Source organism: Micropterus salmoides, unplaced genomic scaffold, assembly GCF_014851395.1.
Source record: "Micropterus salmoides isolate LMB-PRFRI ecotype aquatic unplaced genomic scaffold, ASM1485139v1 Ms_hic_scaffold_10, whole genome shotgun sequence".
NCBI lineage: Eukaryota > Metazoa > Chordata > Actinopteri > Centrarchiformes > Centrarchidae > Micropterus > Micropterus salmoides.
The window spans coordinates 24,930,145-24,951,100 of NW_024040041.1; the positions used below are offsets into that span (position 1 = coordinate 24,930,145).

The 20,956-nt window shown below is 40.5% G+C and overlaps 1 protein-coding gene across 3 annotated transcripts; it reads right to left on the reverse strand.

The window, feature by feature from the left end:
* Positions 1 to 3,152: 3,152 nt before the first annotated feature.
* On the reverse strand, positions 3,153 to 19,360 carry atp6v0a1a (ATPase H+ transporting V0 subunit a1a). Of its 3 annotated transcripts, none has more exons than XM_038704480.1 (22): positions 19,205 to 19,360; positions 17,850 to 18,015; positions 16,537 to 16,615; positions 16,123 to 16,220; positions 15,904 to 16,032; positions 15,183 to 15,265; positions 14,501 to 14,627; positions 14,302 to 14,384; positions 14,122 to 14,215; positions 11,408 to 11,620; positions 10,393 to 10,543; positions 9,987 to 10,126; positions 9,663 to 9,829; positions 9,473 to 9,563; positions 9,063 to 9,181; positions 8,736 to 8,952; positions 8,512 to 8,619; positions 8,282 to 8,389; positions 7,500 to 7,517; positions 6,845 to 6,962; positions 6,506 to 6,677; positions 3,153 to 3,631 (listed from the first exon to the last, which is right to left on the reverse strand). In XM_038704480.1, exons 2-22 carry the CDS (start codon positions 17,964 to 17,966, stop codon positions 3,538 to 3,540), a joined length of 2,526 nt encoding a protein of 841 aa, XP_038560408.1. In that variant the 5' UTR covers positions 17,967 to 18,015; positions 19,205 to 19,360; the 3' UTR covers positions 3,153 to 3,537. The 3 variants fall into 3 exon arrangements, with proteins under 3 accessions (XP_038560408.1, XP_038560398.1, XP_038560416.1); XM_038704470.1 differs by having other exon boundaries at positions 7,500 to 7,544; XM_038704488.1 differs by lacking the exon at positions 7,500 to 7,517.
* Between the last annotated feature and the right edge of the window lie 1,596 nt (positions 19,361 to 20,956).

Below are 20,956 nucleotides of genomic sequence, written 5' to 3' on the forward strand. Positions count from 1 at the left end.
ACACTGCTCAAAAAAATAGGGAACACTAAAATAACACATCCTAGATCTGAATGAATGAAATAATCTCAACACAACAACAAAATCACACAAAAAATATTATGGAATCAAATTTATCAACCCATGGAGGTCTGGATTTGAAGTCACACTCATCAAATCAAAGTGGAAAACCTACACTACAGGCCGATCCAACTATGTCTTTAAAACAGTCAAATGAGGCTCAGTAGTGTGTGTCGCCTCCACGTGCCTGTATGACCTCCCTACAACGCCTGGACATGCTCCTGATGAGGTGGCGGATGGTCTCCTGAGGGATCTCCTCCCAGACCTGGACTAAAGCATTTGCCAACTCCTGGACAGTCTTTGGTGGAGGAGCAAGACATGATGTCTCAGATGTGCTCAATTGGATTCAGGTCTGGGGAACGGGCGGGCCGGTCCATAGCATCAATGCCTTCCTCTTGCAGGAACTGCTGACACACTCCAGCCACATGAGGTCTAGCATTGTGTTGCATTAGGAGGAACCCAGGGCCAACCGCACCAGCATATGGTCTCACAAGGGGTCTGAGGATCTCATCTCGGTGCCTAATGGCAGTCAGGCTACCTCTGGCGAGCACATAGAGGGCTGTGCGTTCCCCAAGAAATGCTGGACACTACGTTGACAGACACAGCAAACCTTCTTGCCACAGCTCGCATTGATGTGCCATCCTGGATGAGCTGCACTACCTGAGCCACTTGTGTGGGTTGTAGACTCCGTCTCATGCTACCGAAAGCACCGCCAGCATTCAAAAGTAACCAAAACATCAGCCAGGAAGCATAGGAACTGAGAAGTGGTCTGTGGTCACCACCTGCAGAACCACTCCTTTATTGGGGGTGTCTTGCTAATTGCCTATAATTTCCACCTGTTGTCTATTCCATTTGCACAACAGCATGTGAAATTGATTGTCAGTCAGTGTTGCTTCTAAGTGGAAGTTTGATTTCACAGGAGTGTGATTGACTTGGAGTTACATTGTGTTGTTTAAGTGTCCCCTTTATTTTTTTGAGCATTGTATGTCTTTCAGCTCACTGTTTTAGGTTTTATGGTCCACACTTTACCGGGCTCTACAGTGCAACAAATTCAGTTTTGTCAGGACAACTTTCATCAAAGACTAATATTTAAAAGTTATATTTGGCGGTATGGCTCTGTTCTGGGATCTCCCTGCACATCCACGCGCCTACATGGAAAGCAATGAGGCAAGCTGCTCTCCCCGCCCTTCCACGTGCCTATGTGGAAAAGCCATAAGGAAGGGAGAGCACCTCCCTGCCCATACATATGCATACATGGAAAGCCCGAAGCAGAGAGTAAAGAACCCCCAAAACACCACACCGCCGTTCCGCGTGCCTACGTGGAAAGCCATAAGGTGGGGAGAGCACCAACTGAACATGTATTGGCCAGTTATTCTAGATGACCTGAGTGAGGCCATTAGAGCTATACACTCTAGATTAAGTAGCGGTTATGAAGCATACACAGGGCGTTTGAATTATACATTAAAATTTGGCTTGCCATCGCTAAGTATTACAAAAACGCCATGTAACCAAATGTAAGGTTATTGTGCTAGAAGTGGTTTACTCATAGCCAGACTAAATCAGGTCTATAGTAAACCTAGACGGCTATTGCTTGCTGGGATGTGAAGGTATCACCTTGGGCTTCTGACATTATATAGACTAAATGTTTAATGGATTAATCAAAAAAGCCTGTTCAATCCAATATTATATAGCTTCAGTAACGGAGGCCACAGGTTCAGGTTCCCTGCAGTCACTGCAGTTCTAAGACCGTAGTTCTTTTGCAACACCGCCATCTAGTGGATTGGTGGTGGTCTTGCACACAATAGAAAATACCACAAAATACATAGGCCTACAGCATGGCACTTATTTATGGGCTAAAGGTTTTACGGTACAAAAAAAATCTACAAATCTGAACAATCCGCAGATGTTTTTACGCACGCATGGTGCACCAAGTCACAGACTTCTAAGCTTAGATGAGTAGCAAGCAGCCACTGAACAGACAGGCCGAAATACACACAGGAAGTCAGAAAAACATGTTTGGAGTCATGGGCCGGACAGATTCTCAGGTGTTATGTTTTGGATCGTATCTGTGTCACTAATAAAGTAATCAGTTCAGGCTCTCAGAGGTTAAACTCTGCCTACACAGCCACTGGAAAAAGCAGTTCCTTGTTTAATTCAGACTCAATTATTTATCTTATGGGGACATTAGAAGCACTGATCGATATGCTGTGTTTTTTAGTTTGGCAACTGCCTCTGTGTGCTTACATGGTGGCAAAAGCCTATTGGATTGAGCAACCGATTTCTGTTAAAAACCCCTTTTAATCAGGTAGTCTCATGAAGATCAAAATGTATTTTGCAAGAGACCTTGCTTAGACTTCTGTATTTTTACTTAAGTGTGGTATTGCTACCTTTACATTAGTAAAGGCTGTGAATACTTATTCCACAATTGCTGCAAATTAAACAGAGAAAGCACATAAGACAAAAACTCAAAACCAAAACTTTATCCAGCACTTTCCACTTTGACAAAGATGTTTTCTGAGAAATGACTTTTATTCGAACATGTCTGCTGCATGCTGTTCTTAGTCCCTCCTCTGTGAGAACGACATTTTAAATGTTAACATACACTTTAAATCAGCATAAGGAATTGCAACTGACACTGTTAAATCATTTTAGCTTGTTGAATTGTTACAGAACATCCATCTATTTTGTGCTTATTACCCTTCATTCTTTTGGAGTATTCTAGATCAACAGAGAAGAGATCACTAAACACAAGGGCATTTATGGCAATGTTAGAGGATTAAACAGTCAGTTCTTCTATATCTTATAAGCACTGACTGACATCCTGGTGTAAAACTGTATTCCCTTTGGACCTTTATAGCTCTGCGTGTGAGGTCAGTATGCAGTGTAGTAGAGGCATCTGCATGTGCAAAGTGCTGTGTGTTTTTGAAATCAAACAGATGAGATGCTCTATGCACAGGATGTTGATTATTGCCAATACAGAAGAAAGGAACAAATTGGATACAACAATGTGGAGAAGACACACAGGAAAGATGCAACACTTCTGTCACGCTGAATACACCTTGATAAACTTCAGTGTTTGTGGAAAACAGAAGACATTTGCAACAGAGCTCATTTATGACTGGTAGTGCAACACGGCCACATAGGAAAAAAAAATAAATGCAGGTTTTACAAGAGGAAAGATTTGCATAAATAATATAAACTAAATAAAACACAGGTAAAACAAAATAACTTCACTAAGACAAGACACAACAGATAATGCTATTTTTTTATAGAATAAATGAATATTAATTTCTATAGATGTTGCAGATTTAGATTCTGATTCTAAAAAGTGATGAAATATTTAAAACAAATGAAAGTCTTGTAAGATGATTTAACACCTGGGATGTCAGAAACTGCATCACACACAAATATCACTATTCACCACCACACAGATTCTCACGAGATCAGTGACATTAACAGAAGAAAAGGAGTCGTCAGGTCTCAGTCCTCAAACCTCCCCTCCAGGATGCTTTCAAAGGTGAATGGGAGGAACTTGAAGCCCTGGCCTGTGTAAAACTTGTTTTGAAACTCCACCCTGTAAAAGAAAATCAAATTAATCAGAAAAACAATGACTAGGATCCAATAACCAAGGGGGTAAGCCAGAGCTCGAACAGTGAAGCCGACCAAAGCCTGCATGGAGGATTCCATATAGGCCCAAAAATGATGTCAAAACCCTGTGACAGCCCGTCGCACATGAGACATAACCGTATTGCTTAGATTATAAACTCTTGGCAATCTTACAATAAAAATATGTTCGTCCATCAGTGATGCTACGTTGGTGTTTGGCAGGTGAGCCTTGTTGAGGGGGCTGATTAAACAGACACGAGTTAGACAAACACACTGAGCCATTACGTCATTAAACCACGGTTATGCTGCGCGATCATGTGCAATAGATGGTGCTGATAGGAAGTAGCCCTGTAGTAGTATTTTATTGGTCCAAAACTGGCTTCACTGCTCTCCATTCAAACCAGCAGGGTGGCTTTGTCCAGTAATATACTGTCCATGACAAACAGGCAAATAGTGGTGATGGCTGCCAGGTTAGGTAATGCTGAGCAGAGCAGTTGTGGCCGATGAGACCTGCTCTTCACTAGTAACAGTCTGCACCCACTCGCGTGTACATCCCTGCTCTTGGACCCGGTCGTGGGGCCAGACACCTCTTCCCTGAAAATGATCAGGTTCTATTTTTAAAAGGTGAATGGTGTTAGTGTTGGCCACATAACCTTTTAACTGAGGAGCCACGAATACCTGCCGTCCCATAGTCTGTCTGCTTGTAAAAGTGCTCATAAATAATTCACATCAGTGCTTTTTGCCCATTAGTGTCTTAAACAATCCCAAGAGGATATAAAGATATTAAGACCTGAAGATTTCTGGTTATCTTTACTAAATCACCCCTAATTCACAGGGCACATTTGTTTATAATCCTGTAGATATATTTGTAGTCTTTTTAAATAACACTATTACAATTTTTTTAGCTAACTGATGTTGTCATTTCTCTGCATATACTCTACATTAAGACAGGATATTAGTGTTTAATGGTTAAGGTATCTCCGTAACCACACACACCCCACCCACACACGTAGGGAGGCCAACTAAACTGTTGTCCACCTCTACTTTGGCAAACAGACTTACTTTCGTGTCATACATGTTACATTCAGTAGTCACATCATGCCCTGACACAAATCAATATTATGATTGGTGTTTTATATTCTCTTCACTGCACTTGATTGTCCCAGGAGGCCATTTAGTGAAAGCTGAGTCACCCAGCATTCCTGTGTTAAGCATAATTATAGAAATGTAAATGTGCCAGTGGATTAAATAACCACAATGACATTCAGCAAAGCTAGACAGAGACATTAATGAGGGGCCAACAAAGGATCATCCCGGTCATAGCAAGCAATCATAGACTGTTCACACAGGCACAGGAAAAATGGAAAGCACAACTCAGACTAGAACCAGACATGTTCCAGGCCACAGGCCAGGAAAGAGAGCTGGTGATGGGAAACCACAGTTTCTAACTGGCACACACCCTTGTTGACTAGGAGACACACCTGGGCATTGTAAATGCTTTGTTACATAATTTGTTGTGAACTCTCAACTGTGTCTATTTAAAGTAAACAGGATGCTCTGAATCTGGTGTTTTGTTAAGAGATGATCAGCTTAATATTTTCAGTGTAGTAGGTCCTTTCCCAAATACAGTGATAATGTCTGATGTCATGTTAGTTAATATAAACCAATTCTGTGTTCAACTGACCCATGTTGGACTTTTATTGTTTTACTTTTTTCTAAATAAATGGTTCTCACCTCACATCTGAATTTACCCCTCAACTGTGACATCTTGAACTCATTTATTTTTAAATGCGAAGAAGCTGGTCCTGGTTCCTTTAGTTGAAAGAAGGTGGGCATAGACCTATTGTGTAAAAGTCACTTACAAGCAGCTGCAGTACCAACTCATCTATACAACAGTTTCTGTGCACCATGGGGATCAGAAACTATTCTGAGAAACTATTGTTGTAGTACTTGAGACCAGTCTTTGTCTTGAGACCGGTCTTATGACCTCTTTTTGATGGTCTCTGTCTCGACCGAATTTGTACTCAGTCTCAGTCTCGGACATTGAGGACTCGGGATTTTATTTCAAGACCAGGACTTTGGTAATATCAATAAATTGCTTTTGCATTGTATTGCTTCAAATGCAACCAATAACCCTAATTAAAAAGGCGTTGTTACCATTGGGACTGTCACCCCTCCCGCGATTGTAACCATGAAAAAGGAGTGCTGAAAAAAAGATGCTTACGTTGATTTCAGCTCTTCGTGTTTGTATGTGGGTGTTTTAATGGGAATGTGGATCTTTCATATCAATTTGAGCAGTATGTATGATCTGGTTCCACATTGTGTGTGTCACGTAATGTGGGGAACTGGTCTTGGTTTTGACTCAATCTCGCCCTCTCTCCGTCTTGGTCTAAACTTGGTCTCAGCCAAAAAAAGTCTTGGTCTTATCTCAGTCTAATAAACTCTGGTCTTGGTATTGACTTGGTCTCAGTTTCTTGACTACAACACTATGAGAAACAGTAGAGTAAAACCTAGCCAGCAGATGGAGCTATAGGTCTGTAGTTTACAGTGCCAACAGTCATGTAGCATTAGCAAAGCCCTCTTAAAATAGCAAATCCAGTGTACAGGAAATTAGGTTTGGAATTATAATAACAAAGCAATTAAAACACAAACATCAACCATAGCATCAAAAATAGTTATAGTTGAGTCAACACCCCTTTAAAACAATTAAAAACTTAACATAATGGGCTCCACAGATAAAACTCAGATCAAAGTTATTAAGCAGAGGAAAAAAACTAAGAAAGTAAACAAAATACAGGCCCAAAAACAAATGCAACACATAAAACACAATTACTCAACTCACCAGTGCAGTCGCAGCGCATGCAAGAAGGCTGACAGGCCTTCCATAATGAGAAGAATGACAACTGTGAGAACAGCAAAGAAGTAAAAGACTATGACCAGAAGCAAGAAGCCCCCGAGGTTGCTGGTAGAAAGGCCAATGTGCATCACCATGGACCACAGAACTTCTGACAACTCTGTGCAGGAGACAAAGAAGACACAGATTTCAGTGCTGTGATGAATTTGTGTCGCATGCATTTCTTGTGAGTGTAGAAGTCCACTTCTCTTCATAAAAAGGTGAGCGTACTGCAGTGTTAATTTATAGTCCAACATTGATGATAAAGGGAGGAAATGTGTGACTTACGTGCATGAGCCAGACTGAGGGCCCAAAGCCTAAGATAGGAGGCAGTATTGGAGATACAGCCCAGGCAGTACTCTATGGTGTGGATCGCCTGATGCACTGCCACATCCGCAAAGTTAAACTGTTGGTCAGAGATACAACATCAAAACGTATATCATATGCATATCAACGTGAACTTTTAGAAAACAACCTCTCTACAACAGGTCCTGAGGTCCACATAGGAGAAAGTCTGGTTCATTGTGTGTGCATAATCATTTAGGTAATTGATAGGAAAGCCATTAGCCCCCAAATTAACAGAGGCATCATCGTCTTAGGACCCTGTGAACCCAAAGAATCAGCTGGCCGACTGGCGCCCACTGCTTGAGGAATCCCTGCAACCCATGTTTCAACAAGTGACTTCCTGGAACACACTGAATACACAGCGACTAACATTTACATTTACATTTACACACACACACACACACACACACACACCCCTAGACACACACACACACACACACACACACACACACACAACCCTAAGAGAGCAGAAGGCAATGGTTGACAGCATACATAGACAACAAAGCGAGGTACAGAAAGTGATAGAATTGCTAGACATGCACTTTGACAGGAGGGGATAGGTTGCAGGGTGGAGGTGCAGCATGAGCTCCTGTCCTACCTCTTCCTCCTCGTGGGCCTTGACAGCAGGTGACAAAAGGCAGTACTTGGTTATTTACAACACACACACAGATTGACAGACATAGACAAGACACCAGTAAACAGAAAAAGTAATGAGAGAAATCAGTTACTCAGTTAAAAAAGGAAAAAGGGGTGATAACATTACAGGATGACAATACTCTGCTCACATGTGCAGTCAGGGCATTTTAGAATTAAATTAGGGGAATGTATCAATTGATTTTTTTTTAAAAAAAAGGTCCACATAAAACAAATCCCAATTCAGCTGTTTCCTGTAGTGTTAAAGCTCTTCAGGATAAACAACTTTCACAAGAAGTTAAATCAGCCTGCATTGTCTTTATATTTACAAGCAACTGCACACACACACACACACACACACACACACACACGGCAAAATAAGAAACACAGATTTACTCCAAAAAGTAAACAACAAAGTAAGTGACATTTCTTAATTTAATCGCTCAATAGCATTTACTATAACACTGGCAGTACGGAGCTTGTTAAACCCTTTGGCCAAACTGGACTTTCATCTATAATTGATGTTTGTCATTGTAACAGTGGAAGACGAAACATGAGGTATCGGTTTCTGTTTCCAACTGTGGCTGAGTGACTGAATTATTCAAAGATTTCAGTGGATCAGGGAGGTGGGAAGAACACAGGTGTTAAACCTGTGTTCTTCCCACCTCCCTCACCAAAGTGCAGGCCTGCCCTTACTCCAGCTTGAGGATGAAAATGCAGTTAGTGATGAGGAAATGTCTCTTTTACCTCAGGCTCCTCCTCAGAGTGCTGTGAGAGCTGGTCATGCTGGATGATTTCAGCCTGATCCTCAGTGGGCCCATTGCCCACCCTGATCCCTCCAAAGTTCGCCGTACCCTGACATAGATGATGGGTAAAAAAACTAAATTAAAATGTGATAAATAACCACTTATTGTGTTATAACTGAGCTACAATGGGTTATTTTAAGTGATAGGACTAGCAGCTCTGCTTGATCTTACCAGGTTTTTCCGCCATAAATACTGTCTCCGCAGAACTAGAGTTTTCACTATTAACATACAGGGAACACAAGCCAAGGCGATTACCACCAAGAGTGATTGTATTCCCATCTACATATTCAGGGGAGAAGAAAGAAAAAAACAAAACATTAAAGACAGACAACTAGCTTGTTGTGGTTAATTTCAAGACAAAGGATATCTGTAGGTAAATACCAAGTGTATCTGACCTGTCCTCTGTACAGAGGTTTGTTACTGGGGTCGTTGTAGTTGAAGAGAAACATGTTAATAAAGGCGATGAGGAGACTGGGAGCATCCCTGGAGGTGCGTGCATCGTATGCGACCCACTTATAGAAGATCAGAATGGCTAGGTAGCCAAAGAGGCAGGACATGAAGACAATTTCTGGGATGAATCCCAAGTAGATATTCAGTGGCTTCTTGAAATACCTGCAGAGAATAAAACATCACTTCGTCACCATAGCAAGTATTCACACATGCAAAGAGAAAGAAATACAAGATACAAGAAATGCAAGTATAAATGGGGATTAAAAGCTCACAGGTGGTTGAAGAGACTGAGAGAAACTCCAAACAGCATGTGGATGACTCCCAGGACAACAGACATCTTCATCTTAAACGAGTTCAGGAATGTCAGCTTGTTGGTGGCAATGTTCCATATCTGGGAGACAAAATGGTCAAAGATAGTGTTGAACTGTTCAATATCTTTTCATTGAGAGTGGGCTTCATCTTTAAACAATATTCAATTACAACAAACCCTAATTGTAAGCAAGTTTATCTCAGCATTACCATTAACTGTTAGATTTCAGCAACAAGCTATTATTAATGGTTTATTTTTAATTGTCATATAATAATTTACAAAGACACAGCTTGAAAGCAGGTAATGACAAACACTTAAACTAGTTTGCACAGCAGAATAAAGAGAATACAGATTACAAAGAAAAATACTCACCGGATCGATGCCAATGGGGTACGGCCCTGTGAACACTCCATCTACAGCTGGGTCCAACTGCAAAATTTTATTTCCTTCCAGTGTGTCAAACCTGACCACGATGAGAACTCCAATTAGTTTTGTAACTTGAACTACTGTACACCGGATTAAAGCTCCAGTCCTTCATCCAGTGATTACCAATGACACTTACGTCCAGTTGCCTCCTACTCGAGCGTCGAACATGGGCCTGACACTCCAGCCAGAGCCAAATACATTGAGGGACTTGGAGAAGCAGTCATTGTAAATGATCCCAGTGTAGATTGAGAAGATTCCCATTAGCAGGATGATGTAGCGCCCAGCAAACACCATGCCGAACATCTGCCAGAAAAAAAACAAACCAGAGAGACAAGTTGAAGCTGCATCTCTGCATTTATGATAAATAAATCCACAGAAGCATCAAGTACAGGTCCAGGGCTGGTGTATCACCAGTAAGAACGGTGTAAGGCTGATGAGATGGCCATGATGGGATCCATACCTCATTATCGTTCTTCTGGGCCATCAGCCTGCTCTCTCTTAATACAAGGTACAGGGCAGCACAGGTCATGAGCACCCCGTGGCCCAGGTCCCCAAACATAACCGCAAAGAGGAAGGGGAAGGTGATGATGGTGTATGGTGCTGGAGACAAGGAGGTAAGGAGGCAGGCATCACATGAGGGGAGGGTGGTGTGGCAGACATGTGTCATGATACACAACATGTCCCAACAGGGTGACAATGGGTGATGAGGCAGCCTTTCAGTATAGTTCAATACTACAGGCAGCAGGGTAAACAGATTTTTAAACAACTGCCTTAAAATATATATATGATAACACTGATTGTCTAGACAGTGAGCCAGAGGTCCAAGTTTTAGGGATACACAGATAAAAGATGCAACTGATGTTCACCTGGGTTGATCTCACGGTAGCTGCCAATTCCATAGGCATCCACAATGTTTTGGAAGCCTGAGGTGAACTTGTTGGTCTTGTTAAAGGTGGGTGGGGTCTGCTTGGTTTGCATTCTATTGAGGATGGAAGGCACAGTGGAGCCACTCTTTTCCTAAAGTGCAGAACACAATGTCATGCAACACAAGATTATGATACACATTAGTTTTCTTACACAGACCTGCGCTACTAGAACATTCTAGTAGAACAAACTGCCTGTTTGCCTACTGCGCAGGCAAACAGGCCATTCAGGAATTTGGAAGTGTCCTAGAGACATTTAAACAATCCTACTAATCTTTCTAAGAACAAGATCATGTGCTGAGAACGCTGAAAGCTAACTGTACACGAGGGTTAAGGGGGGGTAACCTGATATTTTCTCAATTTATATGATTTAGGGTCTCATTTCCCATCATTCTGAACTGACACCACGGCCTTCTTTAAAATTAGATTTTATTAAACTGATCAAATATTCTGAAAATATTATTAGCTTAGTTCAAACAGCCTGGCCGGACAACTTTGTGGAAAGGTGGAAGAAGTGCTACAGATAAGATCCTGATACAGTACATCATGGCCTGATGTTTCAAGATAAGCAGACTAAAGCTGAGCGCGAACGCGAGCGTGTGAGAGAGAATGAGAGCGAGAGCCAAATTCAGGGTAGAGACAATGCCATGGCTTACAGCAAAGCAACTTGTCCCCATGATGGGATTTTGTTGCAGTCAACCTAATTGTGGTTTATTAAAAAAAAACATTTGTACAAGGCTCCTCCAGTTGGTGATACATATACTGATATTGGACTACAGTGCCGAATAAACACCCTGTTAGCACCTACTGGTTGTCTTCAAAACGGGTTCTGCAACATTCAAGACATTGACATTTAAACTTGAACCAGAGTCTCCTTTCTAAGAATGAAAAGGGTGCCTTGTCTGTAACACATGAACTACACCTACTAACATAAACGGCTTAGGGCTCAGTTACTCACCGTCCCCCTGCGAAGGGCAAACTGGATGGAGTCCAGGTCAGAGACAGAACACCACACCTCAGCGATCAGACACTTCTGAGTGACATCAATGTTGCAGAGGTTGAGGGTGTGGTAGATGGCCTTCATCTTCCTCACCTTGATGAACCACACTCTGACCGTCTTGGCTGCAGCCTGCAGGACCCTCTGCCTGTGTTCCTCAGTCTGGTTCAGCACCTTTGGGGGCAGACAGGAGTAGAGGTGGTTGTGGTCAGAATTAAATCCTTTTTTTTCTCTCCATGACTGTTTCAGAAGCGAACTTTTAATTACATTTCTGTATAATTCTGTGTAGAATATTTTATAAATGTCCACTGTGGGAGCCAACACCTATTCCTTCCATTTTTGTTCACCCTGTGCTTTTTTAGGATCTACAAGAGGATGAGACAGGTCATTTTTCTCTTAATCAGAAATGACAAACTCTTCGTTACAGTGACCAGAGTTCAATTATTAACCAACATGCTATTTAAGAGGGAAAGCAGGATGTTCTAATTATCATAAATGCTCAATGACATTTACCATCTAGAAGTATATCTACTTAAAGCCACAGCTATGTGAATTGTAATGTCCACTACAGTCGGAATAATCTTTCATAATAAGAAAACAAAACATAGCAGCAATGAATCATACATTCCTTGATATTTCATAGAAAGGGTTTGCATTTAGTGGCATGACTAGGAGGGCTGGGACGATATGTTTACCTCCCGATTTGATATTGTCACAATACTTTGGGTGTCGATTCAATATGTACTGTGATTCGTATTCGACAAGTAATGCGATTCGATATTAGGAATTCTGTTTGCTTTTTTTTTGGTTTAAATAATATTATCACAATGCAAATTCTGTGTTAATGGTAATTCCCATTATGATTCAGAAAATTTTAAAAAATATATTACAATCATTAAATAAAAGAATCTTGATACTTATGTGATTACTAAGCAGTAAGTCATGTTAGAGAGCAACGGGCTGTCTAAATCATTAGGTTTTCCAGAAAGCGATAAAGGATATTCCCAGGTATGCTGCTGTATGACTTACATTTAAAACAGAGTCCCATGATCAGCAAATAGCAAGATATTTAAGCTCTGTGCAGTCTGGCTACAGACTCGCCTGCTGTAGAGAGGCTTAATGGCCCACACATAGCTGATTGCCGTCCAAATAGCTCAACATTCTTCCTCATCCATGCCATTCGGTCATTCAGCTCTCATGCCCACATAACAACAAGCGTAACACTGCATCCACGCGCACCAAGATTCACAGTTCCCCGTATACAAAGCGGTGATAGGATGTTGATTGATTTGTCAAACAGGACACATGCCAAATATCAAGTATCTGTCTCGCGCTAGCCGTTTCTGTGGCTGTGGCAGTGAAGTAACTAAAGAGACTAAAACACTATAGCCCAGGCTGCAGCGAGTACAACAAATGTGTGCTCTGTGATATGAGAGTCTGTGTGACATGACATGATGTATAACACCCATAACAGTGGCTGTATCTTCATCTGACAAAAATAAAAGTTTCTTATTTGCAAAGTTAAAAGAAGGGGCTCTAACTCACAGTAGATAACAGGTTCCTGGGGAGGAAATTCATGCAAACTCAACGCACATACAACCACAGAAAGCAGAGAGAAACGAGACCCCACCCAGAGCATATGAAAACAATTGTGTCATGGAGGATGTGATGATTTCCAAAGCCATGCCATACCAGTGTTTGTGAGTCTACTTGCTTGATTATCAAGGAAAATGCATGCTTTGAAATGTGTATTTCTCAACTTGAACAAAGTTAAACGATATACAATATTAATAACAATAACTAGTAAAACAGATGAAAAGAACAAGGGGAGCATGTTGCTCTACAGAGGAGGCGGCCTGAAGCAGCACATATTGACACATGGCATCCTGGCTCTGGCTAAATCTACATCTGACCACTGCAGAGACACTATCCACAACCTGGGGGAGGAACTAGTATACATGACAAAAACAACCCACAGAAATAAATTTTTATATATATATATATATATATATACACACATACATACACACACATATATATATACACACATATATACATACACACACACACACACACACACACTATATTCATCATAATTTCATATAGTAAACATTTTACCACTAGTTCAATATTAAATCCAGTTACAGCCATTTCATTTCTGTGGGTTGTTTTTATTTAATCATTGTGCAAGCAAAATGCTCTACACTGGTCTCTAATTTGTTAATGCTGTTCAACATTTGAAAGTTTGCTGTAGCACGTTAAGCTTTTTTTTAACCCCTCCAGGCTGTGATTGGTCTGTTGAAAGTCTCTGTGAAATGTTGAACATGTTGAACAACAAAAGGCACCCAGACAGCGAACATTAAATGGCCAGCGAGCCAAACCTAAACCTTCCTTATGTTGCTCTTGTTTTCTGCTGTCATTTGTGCAACCGAAATCAAATCAATTTATTGGGTATAAAATATATGGCTTAGAGACTAGACAGGAAGCTGAGAATGAACTATGTGTTACTGTCTTAACTGTCATCATGCCTTACGAAATTAACCGTAGATTTCTGAAGAATCTCTTCCTGACAAAGCAGAAACCCAAAAAAAAGGAGAACTAAACAGTTTAAGTGTGTTTTTGTGGCATTCAGTGACTCAACATTGCGTAGGTGTTTCCCCTGATAGTGTATTTACCATTTGCAGGTCCTCAATGCGTGCGTTCACCCCTGCAAGCATCTCTTTCCTCTCCTGGGGTGTTTCTGGACACGGGTACAAGGTCGCTCTGAACCTGAAGACAGATAAATAAGCACATATAAAGGAACTGTTGGCCAAGAACACTTCATAAAATTATACAAATGTTGGCCAGCCATTTACCCCTCACAGATCTTCTTGACTCTATTCTTAAGCTGGTCTCCCTGGAAGAAGATGATGAAGACAGACTTGTGGACCTGGTCGCCCTGTAGAAACATCATACAGTCAGGACATCAAAAAAGACTGAAACGGTCACTACATCTGACTAACTTTAGAGGAAATTTAGAGACTACTGAACGTGATTTTATTTAACAGTACTAACCGAAGTCGGGTCCTCCAGTGGATCTTCAATGTCTGCCTGCCTGAGGAACACATTTCCTCGACAAACTCTCCACAGCATCCTCTCAAATGTGGGAATACGTTCCCTGCCAATGACTCCAGCCACAAATCTATAACAGACAGAAACATTTTGTCACTTTTGGCACAAACTTAAAAACTTAACACTCAGCTAGGCCCTTTATTAATAGTTAAAGTTATATGTCTCCAATTTCATAGCCTCAGCAACACAATTAGTAATACACAGTTTTAAAGTCTGGGTCATGCTTGAATAGCTGGAATATTCCTTATGTAAATGGTTAGCAACTTTAATTCTTGCTCAACAAGATATCAAATTCCTTTCAGTGAAATGAGACAAAAAAAAAAGACTATATTCCTGTAGTCATTCAGTTTCCCCCACAATTAAGGAGAATTTGGCAGCGTATTGCCTGTCTATTCTTTGGTTCTGTCTTAGGGAAAAGACCGTGAAATGTGAATTCTGAATTAATGTCCACTTTCGGTGACCTTTGTTGCCTGACTAAGCTGCCTGAGCTGGTGTGTGGGAGGTGACTGGCTAACACTCTGGTCTCAGACACTGATTTCAGCGGAAGTTCACACAATGGAAATGGAAATCGCAGAGAAAAGCTGAATCCTTCTGAATAAGGACAGACCACACAAAACAGACTGACCCCAGTCTGAGGGCAGCTCCTCGGTTAGCCTCATTAGGGTCCAGGGGGGCTGATGTCTCCTCCAGTAAACTGGGATCCTCCATCTACACGAGAGTCAGTTAACAAATCATCAGGAACTGCATTACCATATATACATACTTCTCAGACATTTTTTATGTATGTTGAGATTTGGACAGGAGAAAGATACAAGGGCTAGTAAATGGCTGAACAGCAACGTGTTTAAATGCTAAATGATTCACCTTAATTAAAGCTCACATAGTTTTGCCTGTGAAGGCAATGAAGTGAAATATAACTAATGTGAATAGCCGGTGTAAATGGGCCAAGGCCATGTGAGCTACTATAAACGATCACGAGTGAAACACCTTTTGCCAGATCAAGCAGCAATAAATGCTCCTTTGTGTGTATGTGATCAGTGCAGACAGCTTATCAGAACAATCTGTATTATACCCAGGCAAACCAGAAATTGCTGAGTTTACTAAAACATTGTTTAGCCACATTGAACATATCAAAAAGGTATGGTTTTAAAATAAAAGTAACAATATCAGTATCTTTAAAATAGTTTCTCAAGCTGTATTTAGTAGTTTTAGATGTTGCAACCATGGCAATAAACAATTATAAAGTTAAGTAAAATCAAACTCTTCTTTCAAGCAGCTACAATGTTGGGAAAATAAAAGACCTCAGCACATTGTTTTTCAAGGCCTACATCCACAGTTTAGCTGACCTCATCAAAAAACTGTTGTGTGCGACGCAGGATGTGCTTGAGCTCAGTCAGTTCCAGGAAGTTCTTTTTTAGGGCTTCTTGGTTGGTGTTTATTTCCTTTAGCTCATTTTCAAGCTTCTCAAATGTGGCCTGTGGGAGGATATACAGAGGGTTCAGCAGAGGGATGCAGTAGATGATAAATATTACAGTTTATGATTAAGAAAGAGAGAGAGCCGTTACCTCCAGGTCGATCATGTCCCTTGGGAAGGGGACCTCAGGGTTCTCTCCTGTGTCAACTATTGGGATATTGTCCTTCTTTATTTCTTTCTCTACAAATCCTGCAAAATAAAAGTAACAAGGTAAACAGATCAAAATTAGCATTCTGGCTAAATTTGGCATACCGTATTAAAACTGATGCAAAGCTGGATTGTTTATTAGTGTGCACTGACCATTTTAAATAAATAAATAAATAAATAAACCACCACTCCACATAGTGAGCACTAAGCTAAGGGCCCCACTTCTCTTTGTAGGGCCATTTAAAGGGTGGAAATCAAATTTAAAAAAATAAATAAATAAAAGGTGTGTTTCAGGAGACTGAGTGGCAGCCATGTTAACATCCACCCAGTAAACTAAAGGCAGAGGGAGCTCACTTACTCAGCTTGCGATCCATCTCCTCACATCGTCGTACTTCATTGACAAACTTTCGTTGGAACACATTCACATCAGGATTCAGCTGCAAGAAAAAATAAATAAAAATAACAAAAGTGAGGGTCAAGCAACAAAACATAATGTCATGTTTAAAAAGATATGACTTTAAAAAGATATAAATTGTGCATCAGTAACAAATTGAGAATGGGTTCCAGCACACAAACTACATCAGCAACTTATGCTAATATCAATGGACTGCCAGATACTGTATAAATGTTCACTGGCTACTCATTCTATCCATCATTAACCATTAATAAGGTATTTTCTATCTGTTACGAGTCGTAACAGATAGAAAATACCTTACGTAACTTACGACCCTCGGACCCTATGTTCTGTGTGCCGTTTCTTCTCTGTCTTAGCAGAGGCTGCCCTGCCTCCAATGCTAGAGCCAGCAGGCTGAGAAACACAGCTGATTCCACTTGCCTAGTCAGTCAAGAGCACAAGAGCTGGCGAAGAAGCTGCTGTCAGAGTCAGGGGACCTGAGAGCTGAGGAGACCGTGAAGACCAGATGGCAGAGAGAAACCCCACAGGGACTTCAGTGGAGTCCAGTAGTTGAGTGTATCTATAGTGTGGAGATTTAGCCTTTGTTTGCACCATGTGACTGTGCTTAATCCTGCTAACGCTACCTTTTGTCTGTGTTTACATTGCCTTAGTTCCCCTCACCAATTCACCTTATCGTTTCCTGTTTTAGGAAGCTGTTTTGGGTTTCACCGTCTTTGAGATAGACCTTCTGTTAGTCCTTACGTTCGTTTTTATTTATTTGAACATAGATCTGTTTCCTTGTCTCCTTCAAGCCCCACAATTATACATAAATACATTTAAGAAGTGTACAAAAGCTGATTTTCTATATAATCATTTACAAATTGTTACAATAAAATTTTTTTAAACTGGTGGAATATGTCAGAGGATAGTTTGGTAAAATGGATTAAGATACCACGGTTGATGCACAGACCTACTCTGTTATATTCTAGCACAAAGCTTCCCTCAGGGCTTGTCAGGAATGGGCTTTTTCATGTGTGGAATGAGGGGTCAGCTGTGAGCACATGATGACCATGATGCAGAAGGCACGCACTTTCTGAACAATGTCAGTGATGTGGTAATTTTTAAGTCACCATGACAGGTAACACTTGATGACTTAAGCATGCTAGCCCCCCCCCCAACAAAACAACAGGTACCAGTTTTGGGAAGAAGGGCAAACCAAAGCACAATTTGTAGATAAACAAAGCCATCATAATTCAGGAGGACAACAGTGGACTTACGTCACGAAACTGCACCATCCCGATCTCTCCTAGTTCACTGACACAACAGTAGGCAGCTTCTGACTGAAGGAAGAGTTGAGCCAGCGTCATCTCTTCACTTCTGAAGAGTTCTCCCATGTTGCTGAAGGATGTGAGTGCTCAGCACTCTTAAAATCCACCAGAAACTCTAGAGGCCGAATATTGATATTGTCCATTAGTGACACTCAAATACTAGCAAACTTGATTTTCAGATGAAGTGAAGTGAGACAACCGCTAGCAAAATATGAAATATCTGAGTAGTTCTATATTCAACATGTTTCTCTACATCGCACGTAAGTGTCAAATCACTAATGAGGGAGGCTTATATCAGTTGTGTGTTAGTTTAGTACAAGGGTGAGAAGCCGGCATGTGACAAAAACAGAAAAGAAATAAATATGGCAGCTTGCTCCCATGCTAATCTCATGATCAGTGCAGGAATGTAGTTACACTGAAAAGGATTTTTTTCTGTACCATTACAATATAGGGGACTTTGAAGTGGCTATAATTTCTATTAAGGGAGCAAAGTACTGGTTAATAGTCAATGTCACTATAATGCAGTTTCTGTATTGCTTGTCATGTAATACTAAATGTGAGGATTTCCTCAGGATATCTTGCAGCGAAGCAGCATAAACTCCCAACTGTAAAACGACCACACAGGGTTCCTGTAACGTTAATCTGTGGATTACAGAGTAGCATGTGACCTGTAGCACTAGTAAGCCTCCACTGTCAACACAAAGTGCACATTATCTGAATGAACACAGCATACAGGTTTTGCATAACACCACAAAACTTGACAATTTTAATGTTCATCTAGTCGGGTATAGCGATCGTTCCTGTAATTAGCTTAACGTTAGCAAGCTTCCCTGACTAACTTACAGCAGCTTCACCTGTCAAAGCGGATATCAAACAGCTAATGCTATTAACAAACCAAATTAACATGTCAATCGATGCACCAAAACTATTAACATCGCAAAATACAATACGTAAGACATCACTTAAGCTAATTAACGTTAGCTAACCTAGCTTTTACGTTATTTAACGTTAGCAAAATGATTTTAATTTAGTTGACCGGTGCTGGTCCGATTAGCCAGTGTTGGTTAAAGAGTAACTTTAATATTAGGAACAAGATGACGTTGTACAGAGATTAATATTAACTTCATCTGACATCAGGTTGCTGGTCAGCTAACTTAGTGTTAGATAACGTTAACCTATAAAGAGGGTGTGGGGCTAACAAGATAGCTAACGCTAATATAGCGCACCTGTGTTCAATAATAACATCAAAGCTATCGTACTTTCATTGACAAGTAAGCAATAGTTTTTAAACATCATGTCCTTACTGTTTAAGTGGATATCGTGTCTCTCTCTCTCCTCTTTGCTTCCTTCTTGGTTTCCTCTCTCCGTTTGTTGTGGACTGCTCGATGGTCGGTGTGAAGCAGGTTTGAAACAGCAGACAGCTTCTTTTTCTTCTGCTGCTGTTTTCACGTTTTACGGCAGTTTGCATTACTGCCACCTTCTGGTTAGGTCGGGTAATCAGTCCAGTGGCTGTACAATTAATAACATAAAATCAATTAGTCATGTTACGCCTTCTAGTCTGTCTCCATAGTCTAATATACTTACTACTACTGACTTGTCCTGTTTTCCACACTTGTGTGATCATCACTTGTCTCGATTCTGTATATTTTCTGCGTGTGACTAGAATAATGCTAATGTCTCTTTTTCACGACACTGATCACAATGACCTGTTAGATGTTTTCCCTGATGAAAGTTGTCACTACTGTGTCAAATTCTTTGTCTGCTTTTTGTCCTGTTAGCTCCTGTACTTCTTACCATACCTACTTGACTTTTGATTGAGTGTTGATTTTGTTCTTTTGTTGCACAAGCCCAATACAATCATTTCACCAATTTATTTCAGCATCTTTTACAAATTTGTTTGCAGGGACACCTGAATGTGCTAGGACCCACATGCATTCGATATTTCCCCCTTGACTAACTATTCTTGAATTGGCAAAGAAGAATTCATTTGTAGATTTTGATGATTACTGGCTGTAACTGTCTTAATGCATTTGAGTGCTGTTGAGACAGAGTCACTACTAATGAGTATTTTTGTGTCACAACATCAGCATCGCAACAGAACAGTATATATATTCAAATAATCTCATGTTCTTTCTTAAATTTTCACCAGGTAACTGGGAATCAAAACTGTGGACCCTGTTCCATCTGTTTGGGTAGGATATGTTTGGTATTTAGTTAAGTATGCGTTCTATTTCCCACTGCTACTTTACATTTATCATCCCACCATGGCACTGCTTCCTCGTTACCTTTAACGATGGACACTAATGCAGCTGATATTACCTTCTTTTTTTTATCAAATGTTTCTGTGTAAATATTAGTATCAGTCTGACACTTTCTTTCTAAAATTTCTCCCAATTAGCATTCTCAAATACCCATTTCTCACTGTGTTAAGTGATATAGACATATTTATTGACCAGATGATTGTCACTCTCTGGGGTTCCTTCCTGGTACACCCTTTAATCACATATTGGTGCCAATATTACTGGAAACCAGCGTAAGTCTAGCATAGATTCCTTTCTGTTACAAACATCTTTCATTGATTTATGGGAGGTGATGGGGCAGTGGATAAGACACATGCCTTTGATGTGAGAAACCCAGGTTCAAATCCACTGTGAAACACCAATGTGTCCCTGAGCAAGACACTTAACCCCTAGTTGCTCCAGAGGCGTGTGACCTCTGACATATAAAGTCGCTTTGGATAAAAGTGTCAGCTAAATGTATTTCCATAATTTAAGCACACAAAATTATTTTCATCTAACAAATCTTCCATTACCTGATTATTATCTGTTTTCTCACACTCCCATCATGTGTTATGCCCATTAAATTCCTGCACCATAGAATATTATTTCTATTCTGTAAGGAAGTATTGCTGCTCTTTTTATGTCTACACTACATCTTTGTATGCTGTAAAAGTCTTACTGTTTTATATTTATATTTATTTATGTTATTCATTTTTTTGACAGGAACAATGCTCATTTTACTGTTAATGAGTCAGAGTTAGCCTAGAAGGTCTGTCT